Source organism: Schistocerca serialis, chromosome 7 (genome assembly GCF_023864345.2).
Source record: "Schistocerca serialis cubense isolate TAMUIC-IGC-003099 chromosome 7, iqSchSeri2.2, whole genome shotgun sequence".
In the NCBI taxonomy this organism is placed as follows: Eukaryota; Metazoa; Arthropoda; class Insecta; order Orthoptera; family Acrididae; genus Schistocerca; species Schistocerca serialis.
The window spans coordinates 268,226,989-268,240,917 of NC_064644.1; the positions used below are offsets into that span (position 1 = coordinate 268,226,989).

General features: G+C 38.4%; 1 protein-coding gene across 1 annotated transcript in view; it reads left to right on the top strand.

The window, feature by feature from the left end:
* Window positions 1-1,160: 1,160 nt before the first annotated feature.
* LOC126412662 (putative helicase MOV-10) overlaps window positions 1,161-13,929 on the top strand; it is a 431,824-nt gene continuing 419,055 nt past the window's right edge. The window contains exon 1 of the mRNA XM_050082364.1: window positions 1,161-1,676. Coding sequence (XP_049938321.1) covers window positions 1,637-1,676 — 40 coding nt within the window. The 5' untranslated portion in view covers window positions 1,161-1,636. The remainder of the gene's footprint in view (window positions 1,677-13,929) is intronic.

Consider the following 13,929-nt stretch of genomic DNA (forward strand, 5'->3'; position numbering starts at 1 on the left):
ATGTAGATGTAGTAGAAACTGAACCGATCATTGATTGGCAACGGTTATTTTCGGCTACTTGGAGACCATTTGCAACCATTCACAGACTTAATGTTCCCAAACAATGATGGAATTTTTCGTGTGGATTACTATGTGCCATGTCACCGGGCCGCAAGTGTTCACGATTGGTTTGAAGAACATTTTGGACAGTTCTAGCGAATGATTTGACCAACCAGATCACCTGACGTGAATCCCATCGAACATTTGTGGGACATAATCGAGAAGTCAGTTCGTGCACAAAATCCTGCACTGGCAGCAGTTTCGCAACTATGGATGGCTATAGAGGCAGCATGGCCTAACATTTCTGCAGTGTCTTGTTGCGTCCGTGCTACGTGGAGTTGCTACAGTACGCCGGGCAGAAGGAGGTGCTAAGTGATATTAGGAGGTATCCCATTACCTTTGTCACCTAAGTGTACTTTGCTGTCGGCTAATCTTATCACTCAGAAATGCGGGTGAGGCGAAACGCTTTTTGATAACATTGCTTTTTCGGCAATGGAGACATTGGTGAATTGAATATAAAAACCTCCTGAGAAAACTTTTCTGACATTAAACTCTTTTGTACAATGTTACCGTATTTTCTTCGCATCTGTCATCTGTCATTAGGAATACTATAAAACAGAAGAGCAGAAGCGTATTTCAGCAGCTTCATTTATCAATGTAATATGTTCGTGCACAGAAAAGAAAACATGGCCTTAGCCAGCGAAGGGCGCTGAGTCTCCCCACACCTCTAGCCTTCTTAAAAAAATAACTAAATAAATAAAATAAAAAGATCGTCGCTAAATGCATGTGCCCTGCAAAATAGATGAACGCCTCGGTTCAAAATAAAGCCAGAACATGTAAGCTACTATAAGCAAATGCATCCACAGCAATTTTTCGAGAAATCTCAAAATTATTTCGCCGCCAGACTGACCTGATTTACCGTCCTCTGCCCTAGCCCTGATCTTGGATACGATCTTGCAGGGGCTACACGTGATAAGAAAATCTCACACTGCTCTTACGGCAGAGTGCTGGTGTGGGATTCCCCTTAAAGACGATTTTGTGTATCACGTGATTAAGGCAGCATACGATTGGATATTAATGGCACGTGTCATGCATGACTCAGCAGTGTAGCAGATAACACTGTGGGTATGAGTGCGTGCCGACTGCTGAAAACAGTAGTGTGCCGCACGTAGTTCAAGTGTTCGGTAGATGTGACGACGGTGTCAACTCTGTTCTACGGATCGAAAGATATTCCCGGTTTACATAACGTACGACAAAATAAACTGAATATTTCATAAGGTGTGAAGATCAAGTAAACGTGGGTTATCTGCACTGGGACAACGGGAGAACTAGAGTTATCTGTACTTAACAACAAAGGCTGTGGAAATACCACGCGGAAGTGAAATTATTTTTGTTTTTGGTGCATTCTGTGTTCGGCGATTCACGGTAGTGCATATATTTTCACAGTTATATGGTTGTATGTTGCTGAGGGTCGCAACGAATGGGCGCTAGACAAACAATATTGGCTCGAAGGTAAACTATCTGAACGTAGAACAGGTATTGCCGCATCCCCGTTCTGTGCAATTGTGCTGCAATCAGGAAGGGAGATACAAAGAAGATGTTGAAGGGAAACAGGAAGGTGCTGTACCCACGACAATGTAAGTAAACTAATTAATGGAATGTAGCAAAACATACGCACAAAGTAGACTACCTTAGGCGAATACAGCGACATTCTTGTAAACTTTGACAATGTACCGTACCATGTGACGTATCGGTACCACGCAAATCATTTTATGATGACTTGCTGTAGTCGAAACTGCTTAAGTGTCAGTCTGTAATTTATTTCTAAATACACTGGATACGATAACGGCATCGAATTAATACAACACAGAGTCGAATCCAGGAGTTTTGTCGATGGGTGGAAAACGAGATTTTGTTTCCAGATATTAAAACACACCATGTGGAACAAATCTATGTACCGGTGTAATTACCGGTGGCTAAGAGAGGTAAAGTCAGAAACTGAGTTTGTACGCTGTATTAATTATTAATCACACTAGAAATGCAACATGCAGTTTGACATTATCCATGTAATAGCGTTTAACAAAATTAGCTAGAAAGCAGCAGCTTCCAAATAAACTGTTGCGGATTCTCTACTACACCGTTAGCGTGATGTTTACTTGAATTATTCAAGTTCAAGTGGCTCTGAGCACTATGGGACTTAACATCTGTGGTCATCAGTCCCCTAGAACTTAGAACTACTTAAACCTAACTAACCTAAGGACATCACACACATCCATGCCCGAGGCAGGATTCGAACCTGCGACCGTAGCAGTCGCGCGGTTCCGGACTGAGTGCCTAGAATCGCTAGACCACCGCGGCCGGCACCTGAATTATTATAAAAACTAAGTGTACCCTGCGCGCAGTGACAGTTGAGGCCTGTTATCAGTGAAAATTGGGAAGTATTGTATAATATGATACAATCTGTGACCTTTGACACTGAACACACAAAACGATTACAGTGCTCTAAAGCCACGAGACCTAAGCGTAGGCCACGTTAAAGCCAGCTAGGACGTCATAGAAGGACGCACATGCGCTCGCTGCTGTATCGAAAATTGCTGTTATACTTATCCCGCTGTTATTAAGGACCCTTATTACTTGGATCTAGATACTCTCATAATTTCTACAAAGAACTGCCATCAAAACAGAAATTTGATTTACTTTTGAATTGACAGACAATCCCAGTTTCGTGCATTATACATGCCTGCAGATTTTTAAAGATCGCCTTGCGGGATGCAGCATTTTAATCTGATCTGTAGACACGAAAAATTTCGGGATCTTGCATGGTAGTTGTGTAAATCATAGCTCATCCGATTCAAATTATTGTAACTGGTGCTACAAAAGCGGTCACCGAGTAATTATAATTGAAAATGAGTGCAAGGATTCCAAGATCTGTTGTAAGTTTTCTATGACAGTATAGATGTATGTCGTAATGTGTTCTTATTGCCCATTTTTCTGAACGAATATTTCATCGTTATTGCCTCATCTGTAGAACAAGAAGCCGTAAAAGTAAGCTTGTTGAAAATAAACCGACACCCTTCACTTAAAGTTGATACAGTGAGAGATACTTCTGAGTGCCAGACTTAACAAACTCTAGTTTATTATTTAGTTTATAGATAGAGATCTTATATTAGCTTGTTATCCAGCTGAATTCCAAGGAAATTTAGGCCTACTCAATATTAGTGTCAATTTCTCGCAAGAGTAAGTCATTCATCATGTTCCATAGACCCTATCAAGAATGGGAATCTGTGCAGAAATTTGAATGCAACAAGGTACACTTTAACAAATGACCAGAAAATTATAAAAAAATTAAAATTTTACATTGCATTAACAAATGATAACTATACAGCTTAGTACTATTCATAATTTTGTCACATAAACATACCCATGCAAATTAAAGACAAAGTCATTAGGCCTACTTTGAAACCAGTTGCTGCTTTACTGCTTCTTGCGATATAGGTAACAGGACTTTTCAAAACTTGAATTTAGGTAATCAGATAATTTGCAGAATGAGTGCCTTGTGAGACAGAGACTAAAAACTTCATCGTGCTATTAAAAAGTTGTAATAATGATTACTATAATGTTATTTCTAGCATAATATTAAAATCTTGTTCTGACTTGATAGGATTATCCTCAACTTATCTTTGTAACAATCAGTAACTCAGGAAATATTTTCTGACAAACTGCAGATTTATATCACTCCTTCCAGTGTTTTCAGAAGTGTTTGCGAAAGTGGCCTCTGACAGAAGACTCAATTAATGGAGTGATACTAGTTAACTGCCTCTCAGTTGTGTTTTGTGAAGGATTCTCCTCATAGAAAGCAATATAAGTTCTAGAAATAAAGCACTGACAGAGGTGAAAGAGAAAAATTATGCTGTTGGTATGTTGTGAGTGACATTGCCATTAATCTGGTGGACCGCAAAAGGCTATTTGGAATGGCATCCCTCTTGCATAAACTTGAATTTTATCCCCAACAGGAAGCGGAGAATGTCATTAACATATAGTACCTGAAGCACGTAACTGATCTCAGAATGATTATCTGCTCAAAAATATCCACACAACCTCTATGTAATGCAGAACTGACTACTGGATATCAGAAATAGTGGACCTGACAGTATATAAGGAAGCAGGTAGTATTGTGTTGTCAGTTGAGGAGCAGTAACAGCATAATGGAATGGTTTGGAGAGCTCGGTGACTTCAAATATGGATCAGTCTTTCGATGTCACCAAAGTAACAAATACATCAGGGATATTTCAACCATATGCGTACCCAGCTAGGGGCAGGGGGGGCAGCTGCCCCCCCACCTAGAAGATATTCGCAGTTTTTTACTAGTTTACTGTTTTATTTAATAAGAAGTGCTGCATGTTTTCTTGGATTGTACACGTGCATTCTTGTATTTAAAATGTTTATTAAAAGCAGTTTTTCACTGGTTTACTGTTTTTTTTAAATAGGAAGTGCTGTATGTTGTCTCGAGTCCTTGTTTCCTGAGACTAGTATGACCTGCCCCCCCCCCCCCTCCCTAGTTCAGATCCTGGGTGGGTACGCCCTTGATTTCAACCCTTCGAAAGTGCCCAAGTCAACTGCTCATGATGTGACTGTGAAATGGGAATACAAAGGAATAAGCACAGCTAAACCATCTTTGAGGCAGTGGTTTGTGGACAACAACATTCCTGAAATGGAGTGGCCTGCCTAGAGACATGACTGTGCCTACTCGAATACCTGTGGGATGAGTTAGAATGTTGAGTTTGCTCCAGACCTCTGTGTCCAACATAACTGTCCTCACTGGTTTTAACTCTTGAGGAAGAATAGCTGCAGTTCTCCTACAAGACATTCAGACACCTCACTGAAGCTGCCCCCAGCAGTTTCAAGACATCATAAAGGCGAAGAGTGAACACACTCCATATTAATATTCACTAATATGTGTTTGGATATTTTTATTCGATAGCATGACGTGGAGTGCTGCAAGAATAGATACTGGGCCCTAATTTGTTTCTTACATAAATGTTCTTCTAATAGCTTCAAAGGGTGCTGCAAAAACTGCAGTGTTTACTTATGACTAAAGTGTAGAAATCAAGGGTCCCCTTGCAACCTTAGCAGACACAAACTCAAATAACAACTTAAGATGCCTACAAGCTTAAGTCTCAGTCTCACAAAGATTCACGTTATGTGCTTTCACGCCACCAATACTGACCTGTTCACAGCAGCTGTAGACATTAATGGCCACACCCTAAATGAAACACATTGTGTAAAATTCCTTGGTATCCATCAGGATAATGAAAATAAAATAGAAATAAACATCAGAACAGATGTAGACATTACTGGCCATATGCTAAATGGAACTAATTGTGTAGAATTCCTTGGTATCCATCTGGGTAATGTAAATTAAAATAATGAACATGTAAACTTTTATTTATTTATTCATTCATAAAAACATCTCTCCAGATTGTGGCACACAGAACAAACACAAAACAAAACAGTCACACAACACAGTCAAAACAATATTATTTCAGTAGTTACATAAATTTTAGCTTTATCTACAAAAGAGTTTGCACTACTTCCAGTGACTGCACTGTCTTGTGTCAAATCTCTTATAACTCACATGTTCAAAAAATTCTGCCACTGACTAGAAGCAATGATCTAATAAGAATACCCATGGGGTTTTCAAAAGACTGTGTTTGATGTCTTTACTGACTGGACATGAATCTCTTACTTTTGTCTTGTATCATGTTCGTGGATGTTAAAATTTTCATTTATGTCTTTTAATTGTTTTCTAATATGCTTATAGATTTCTAGTATGTAATAGGGAAGTGGGAGGATTGACAACTTTTCAGGGAGGGATTTGCAAGAATCTGTTTGTTAGTCATGTTGTAGTGCTCTTACAGTTCTTTGTTGGGTTAGGAAAATGGATGAACTAGGTGGTGTTTTACCCCAGAATATAATTCCATACAGTAGGATGCAATGGAATTGAGCAAAGTAGGTAATTTGGACAGTGCTAAAACTTGGTTTAACATTGAGTAATCGTAGACCATAACAATTTCATTTTGTTTGTATGTGTATGCCATTTGAAGTTATTTTGAAGCCATATGCCTACAAGCCTTGTTTCCATGAGAAGATGAAATTTTTCTAGAGTTAAATGTCACACTGCTGTTGCATGCATCACCTTTTAAACAGAAATGTAGGAATGTTGTGTTTTTGGTGTTTATTAGTCGTTTATTTGCCTCAAACCATGTAGGCTATGGTATATAACTCTGCTGTAATTTTATGTATAGCTTGTTGTAGCTGACTTGGGGTGTTTCCTGTAGTAAGAATGCTTGTGTCATCTGCAGAAAAAGTATTTTTTTGTGTCTCATTATTCAGGTTTAAATCTTTTGTGTACAGGATAAAGAGGATTTTCTTTCTTTTTTTGTGCATCTGAGAAACACATAGTATTTTCCTTTAGTTCCTGTTTTATTTGTATTTTCTGTTCCCTGGTTGTCAAGTATGTTGTGAACCATTTTAGTGCAGTGCCACTAATGCCATACGCTTGGAAATTGTCCAACTGTGTATTGTGGTCCAGTATGTCAAAGGCTTTACTTAAGTCTAACAAAATGCCAATGGCAATTTGTTTTTTTGTCCATTGTTTGCAGGGTATTGTGTATAAAATCGTAGATAGCACTAGTTGTTGATTTATTTTTCCTGAATCCATGCTGAGCATCAGTAAGAATTTATTTTCTCTGAAAATTTCATTAACCTATTACACATTATTTTTTTCTACGATTTCACTAAATCCAAGGCAGTTGGTCTATTGTTTTCTATATTTTATTTGTCTTCTTTCTTATGAATAGGGAACACTTAAGCAATTTTGAAACAGCCTGGGGATGTGAGTGTGAGAAAAGATGAATTGTCTGTATCTGCAAGAGGCAGTGAAATGTTTGTTAACACATTGTGTTGTATTGTATTGTATTTTTATTGATCCAGGCAATCATAGTATTGTACAGCTGTACATATGATATTGGATAGATCAAGAGAGCTATTTACAGTAATTTTTACAAATTGATATTTACATTATTTTGTAGCAAGGAAATTAACTATCTTCAACAAAACAGTTAATACAAATCAAAGAGATGTAAGGTTTTACATACGATATTGGATAGGTCAAGGGAACATATTTGCAGGTAATATTTAATAAATTGATTTTACATTATTTTGCAATGAGGAAGTAAGCTATCTTTAACAAAACAGTAAATGCAAATGTTGTATGGTAAAATACAAACAGCCAATACAAATGTAATAGTAAAGTGGTCCAGTGTATTTCATAGACATGCACAGTATATAATTTTCAGACCTAATTGAACATTTATCATATTTTTTACATTTTTAACCCCTTTCAAAAAAATGATCAACTGCATAAAAGCAATGGTCCAAGAGATATTTTTTTAACTTATGTGTGAAGGCTCTTGGGTTCTTTGTTGCTTTGATTTCATTGGGTAAATTATTATACATTTTTATCCCAACATTTAAAACACTTTTTTGGTAGCAGGTAGTTCTGGACTGAATCATATGTAGGTCAGATTGCTGCCTTGTTGCATAGTTATGAATATCTCCATGGAATTTTAGTGTGCAGTCATTGTTTAACAGGTATGACTTGACAAATGAGACGATATTATAAATGTAAGCAGAGGGCAGTGTCATAATGCCATTTGTTTTGAAATGTTGTCTGCATGATTCGTTATGTCTTAGATTACATATTATGCGTATTGCCATTTTTTGCTTTTTGAAAATATATCTACCTCCAGGTGAGTTCCCCCAAAATATGATTCCATACTGTAATGTAGAATGGAAGTAAGCATAATATACATGTATGAGAACAGATTTTGTGACTGATTTTTTGAGTATCCTTAAAATGTAACATACAGTTGAGAGCTTTTTTGAGATATAATTTGTGTGTGTCTCCCACTTAAGATTTTCTGCAAGCCATATGCCAAGAAACTTGACAGAGTCCACACACATAAGCTCTTGGTTATTTAGAGTCACATCAGGCATTTCTTGTTTTTGGGATGAGAGTCTGAAGTTGATGTAGGTTGTTTTCTGTATGTTTAAAATCAGTTTGTTCTCATTGAACCATTTGCCGAGTGACGACATAAGCGGTTTAATTTTTTGGTTGTGGTCCTCTGTATCAGTACCCATTATTAGAATACTTGTGTCATCGGCAAATAGTGTGGTATTTCCTGTAGCAAGCTTTGTGCTTATATCATCAATGTATAGCAGAAACAGTATGGGTCCCAGGATTGAGCCTTGTGGCACACCATATCTAATAGGCATTGTGTCAGAGGAGTGGACAGTAGATTGATGGGTGGTTGTATTCTTTTTTTCAAAATTAATTTCAACTTTTTGAAATCTGTTTGACAGGTAAGATTCTAACCATTTGTTTTCAATTCCTCTTATACCTTTATTTGCTAACTTCTTAAGGAGTATGGTATGGTCAATTACATCAAACGCTTTGGATAAATCTAAAAAGATACCAGTAGTGATTTCCTTATTATCCAGTGCTTTTAAGGTTTCGTTGAGATACTCATAAATAGCTGTGGTAGTTGTTTTTTGCTTTCTAAAACCATGCTGGTGTTTTGTCAATAAGGATAGTTTATTAGTAAAGTCTTCCAATCTGGTGTAAAATAATTTTTCAAATATTTTTGAGAATGAGCTGAGTTGTGCTATGGGTCGGTAATTGGCTACATCATTTTTAGAGGCCTTTTTGTGAAGTGGGGTAATTTTAGAAGTCTTTAGTAGGTCAGGGAAAACTCCATTTGTAAAGGATGCATTTATTATGTGGGTTAGGGGTTCTACAATGGATTCTCCACATTTCTTTACAATTAAATCAGGAATATTGTGACTACCACTGGAGTACTTATTCTTTAGTCCTTTTATAACTGTAAGTACTTCAGGATTGGAGACTTTGTGAAGAAACATTGATGCCTGTACCGGTGCGGTTTCTATTAGTGTTTGGTGTTGAGCATTTGGTCTGTGGCAGTTGTTCTTTATCAGGTTTTCTGCTATTTTGCTAAAATAGTCATTAAAACCATTTACTATTTTTTGGGGATCTGATGTGACTTCATCATTTAGGTTTAGTTTTAATGTTTTGTTTATAACATGCTGCTTACTGTTTGTTTCATTTTTTACAACTGTCCACAAGCCTTTCATTTTATTGTTAGATTCCTTTATAAATTTATCATTGTATAATTTTTTTGCTTGTTGGATAACTTTCCTATAGATTGCAAAATAGGTCTTACAATATGACCTAAACTGATCATTGACATCATGGTGTGTCATGTGATTTTTTAAGTCACCCTTTTTTTGGCTGGAAATCCTTATCCCTTTTGTTACCCATGAGTTTGTGTGTTTGTATCCGATTTTCCTGGATTTCAGTGGAAATGCAGTATTGAAGTGGTGGAGAAATGTTTCATGGAAGGAATTAAATATGTAGTTTATATCATTTTCTTTATAGACCTCTGCCCAGTTTTCAGCCCTTAACAGATAGTCAAAAGGCCTTATATTATCATCATTAAATTGCCTTTGCATTTTAGTTATTGTGGGATATTGTCCTATGTAATTTAAATTCGCTGTTAATATTTGGGCTTCATGGTCACTGTAACCTGTGCTGATGACTTCGATTGAGTGGTGCAGTTTGTCTGTGTTCATGAAAATCTGATCTAGAGCTGTTTTTGAATTTTTTGTGATCCTGGTTGGTGTGTTTACAGTTGGGGATAGGTTGAATGAATTTGTAATATTCAACAATTCGTCTTTGTTTTTTCCAGGTGTGAGGAAGTCAATATTAAAGTCCCCACTTATTAATAGAGCTTTGTTTAGTGAGTGAATTTTTGCGAGTAGTGCTTCGAGGGAGTGTTTGAAGGTTTGGATGTTCCCATCAGGGGCTCTATATACATTCAGTATCAATAGGTTATAGTCTGTTAAGATAATTAACGAGAATTCAAAGTCTGTTTCTATTTCCATATTATTGTACTTTGTGAGGCTTTTGTATCTTAAATATTTTTTGACATAGATTGCTGTACCACCTCCCTTACTTTTGTTCCGACAAGAATAACCAGCTAGAGTAAATTCGCCAAGTGGGTTTTTTTTAAATTTTGTCTTCTGTTAACCAGTGTTCAGTAATACAGAGAACATCTAAGTGTGGCTTTGTTTTTAGGAAGAGATCTATTTCTAGTAACTTTTTAAACATTGACTGCACATTATGGTGTAATATTTTAAAGGATAATTGTGACTGTTTTCCAATGGAATGATTTTTGACACCACTCACCGGGTTTTCTTGTAGTTTTGGTTCATGAAAATTTTGCTCTGCACCTGTTTTCCTTTGGTTTGCTGCTAGCAGGGAGCTACTGGTGTTCTTGCCCATAAAAAATCCTGGCTGTGGGCTGGAGGTCTGCGTTTTCGTGTTGAAGATCTTGTCACAGTTTCCAGTGGTACTGATTTGGAGTGTGGCTGCACATTTTTTGCTGTGTCCACTTGGATGTCATGGGCTGACTGATTTGTGGCACTTGATGAGATATTTGCATAGGATGTTGTTGGTGACTTAGTGCTGACTGTGGATACCTTCTTCTTTTCTAAAACTGTTTCTGGTGTTTTTCTTGATGACCCTGACTGCATATTCACTTTTGTTGTTGTTACTGATGGCTCTTCAGCTCCTGGTGTTGCTGTTGGTTCAGCTGCAGTATTGCTCATTCTTCTGAGATTGTCCACCAAATTAGCTTCATTGGACCATGAATATGTTTGATGTCCTGGTGTAACACGTTTTATGGCACTTCTTCTTTCCAGTGGACTTTTGATGGCATTCAGCAGATTAACACACAGTTTCTTTTTCCCATTTTTATGTAAGTGAAGCCCATGCCTGGTGAAGTCTTTCCGTTGGAGGAAGCTATTTACATCTAAAACTCTGATGTGTTCACTGTAAGATGCCTTCTGCATCAAATAACTGTTCATTTGGTAGATTTTGCAGTTTTCATTTGGCATGTCATATCTGTTTGGTATTGTGCATAGAATTAGTTGTGTGTGCCTAGTTTTTGCGATCGTTTCATCTAGTGATGTCATAAAACCACGTTTTGATCCATTAATATCGTTTGCCCCAGCTAAGACGACAACATAATCATTTTGTCCTAGACTAGACGTTTTGTTTTGTATATTGCATGTTATTTCTTTGAATATAGCATTTGGCTTTATCAAAGATGTAAATTTATAGCTGGTTGTTGAAATTTTGTTCAGTACTTCTGCACAGTTCCTACCATGACTATCTGAAAGTAACAGTACCTGTTTTTTGTTATTTGTAAGCTGACTCATGTTCGTGTTTGTTTTCAACTTACTGCAGTCATTTTTCTTAACCATTTTTAAATTACACGAGAAGTGTTCAGAAGCACTTTGTAGGTTACCTTTATTTACTGTTTCACATTTTTCATGTTCACTCTTACCTTTGTTTACTGTTTCACATTTTTCATGTTCACTCTTCTTCAATGGAGCGTCATTTCTTTCGTGAATGCCATCAATCAAGAAGCTCAGTTCTGTGTCTTACCCCTAGTAGCATCTCTCATTGTGTTGACCCAAGAACGTGAGTGTCTGCCTATTTTAACTTTCTGTTGTCCTATGGAATTATATTCTGGAGAAGTGCATCTAATATAAATAAAGTATTTATTCAACATACGCAAGCAGTTAGAATATTGTGTACAACTGACAGCAGTATTTCTTACAGGATTTTTTTATGAGGACCTTCGTTTCTTACACTCACTTCTCGCTACATGCATTACATGGATCTGTGGCACAGAAAGTGTATCTAATATGATCTTCTTGGGCCAGCTGCCTTGCTTCTTTTCTCTTGTTGAGGTATTTAAAGTAATCATCTTGAGTATTTTGTTAGTTTGTACAAAGTAATGAAATCTGCGGCAAAACATGGCATGTATATAGGAAAGATAAATCAGACACTGGAAAATCCTGGATGGAATGTAACAATATTATGAAAAGGATAGTTGTTACCATACAGTGGAGATGCTGTGTCGCAAATAGCACAACAAAAGGACTGTCAGAATGTAACTTTTTGGCCAACAAGGCCTTTGTCGAAAGTAGACAACACACACAATCACGCAAAACCCAACTCACACATACATGATCACAGTTAGCTAAAGCCAGACTGCAAGAAGCAGCACAGAATGGAAGAGGCAATCGGGTGTTGGGGATTAAGGAGGAAGTTGGGGCAAGGAGGGGGAGGCATAGCAGGGTATTGCTGGGAGGCTGTTAAGTGCTGCATGTGGGATCATGTAGGGACAAGGTGGAGAGAGGGTAGGGCAGCTAGGGGCAGTTGAGGGGTTAGACGGAGGGCAGTGGAGAGGGGGTAGGGTTGGCAGACTTGGACTACCACTATCCACCACGTCTACAATAACCTCCAGACCTCCCCCACGTCCCCTCATGGCTGACAAACTCTGTCTCACGGACCAATTACATTCACCGCACCCTCAAAGATGCCTCCCTACCACCACACAGAACCTATACAGACCCAAAACACAGACATGAACCTTTTCTCGAAAAGCCTTAGCCCCGCAGAAGTATCGGTCCTTTCCAAAGGCCTCACCTTTTGCCCCACTGCCAAATTCAATAATGCAGGAATTGTTAAAGACCTTCTCTTGTTCTCCTAGCATCTACAGTGGAAACAGTTCGTTCACGCATTTGGTTCTTTTCCCCGATTTTAAGTGATACGATTCTTTTGCGCTATGATTTTCATCTGAAACCTGTGTGACTTTGGAAAAAAGAGACTGATAACCCAGAAGTTTAATCCCTTTACTCCCCAACCCAACCAACGGACCAACTTTTTCGCCACCAACCCTACCAATCCAACTCGACCAGAGACCGATGTTGAACCCTGCATGACTCAGTTCACTCTTCCATCCAACCGTGATCCACCACCACTGCCCTCATATCAGCCTGTGTTAACTTTCCAGAATTTCTTAACATTGAACCTTGCCTCACCATCATTACCCAAGTCCCTCAACATTCAAACCAACCTTACATCTGCACCACAATCCACCACCTAAAAACTGATCCTGATCTTATAATCCTACCTGCTGACAAAGGCTCCACCACTGTTGTTTTGAACTGCAAGGACTACCTGGCAGAAGGACTCCACCAGCTGTCAAATTCATCCACCAACAAACCTCGCCACAGTGACCCCATTCCAGATATCCAGCAGGATCTCTAATCTCTCTTCAAATCCTTTGGCCCATCCCATAACCTCACCCTGAAGTCCATCTCTCTCTTCACCACTACCACTCCCCTCACACCTACCATACACGTGCTTCTTAAAGTCCATAAACACAGCCACCCAGGACACCTCATTCTGTCCGGTTACTGTTGCCCATCTGAGAGAATCTCTGCTCTCGCAGACCAACACCTTCAGTCTGTTACCCACAACCTACCTTCCTATATAAAAGATACCAATCATTTCCTCCACCAACTGTCCACAGTTACTGTTCCTTTACCACACGGTGCCCTGATCATCACTATTGATGCCGCCTCCTTTTACACTAACATCCCTAATGCACATGGCCTTACCACTGTTATACACTACCTTTCCCAATGCCCAAAGAATTCCAAACCAACAAGCTCCTTCCTAGTTGCCATGACCAACTATATTCTCACCCACAATTACTTCTGCTTTGAAGGCATTACCTACAAATAAATCAGTGGCACAGCTATGGGCACCTGCATGGCATCATTCTATGCCAACCTGTTCATGGGCCATCTAGAGGAATCCTTTCTAAATACCTAGAGTCCTAAACCCCTCACCTGGTTCGGATTCATTAATGACATCTTCATGATCTGGAT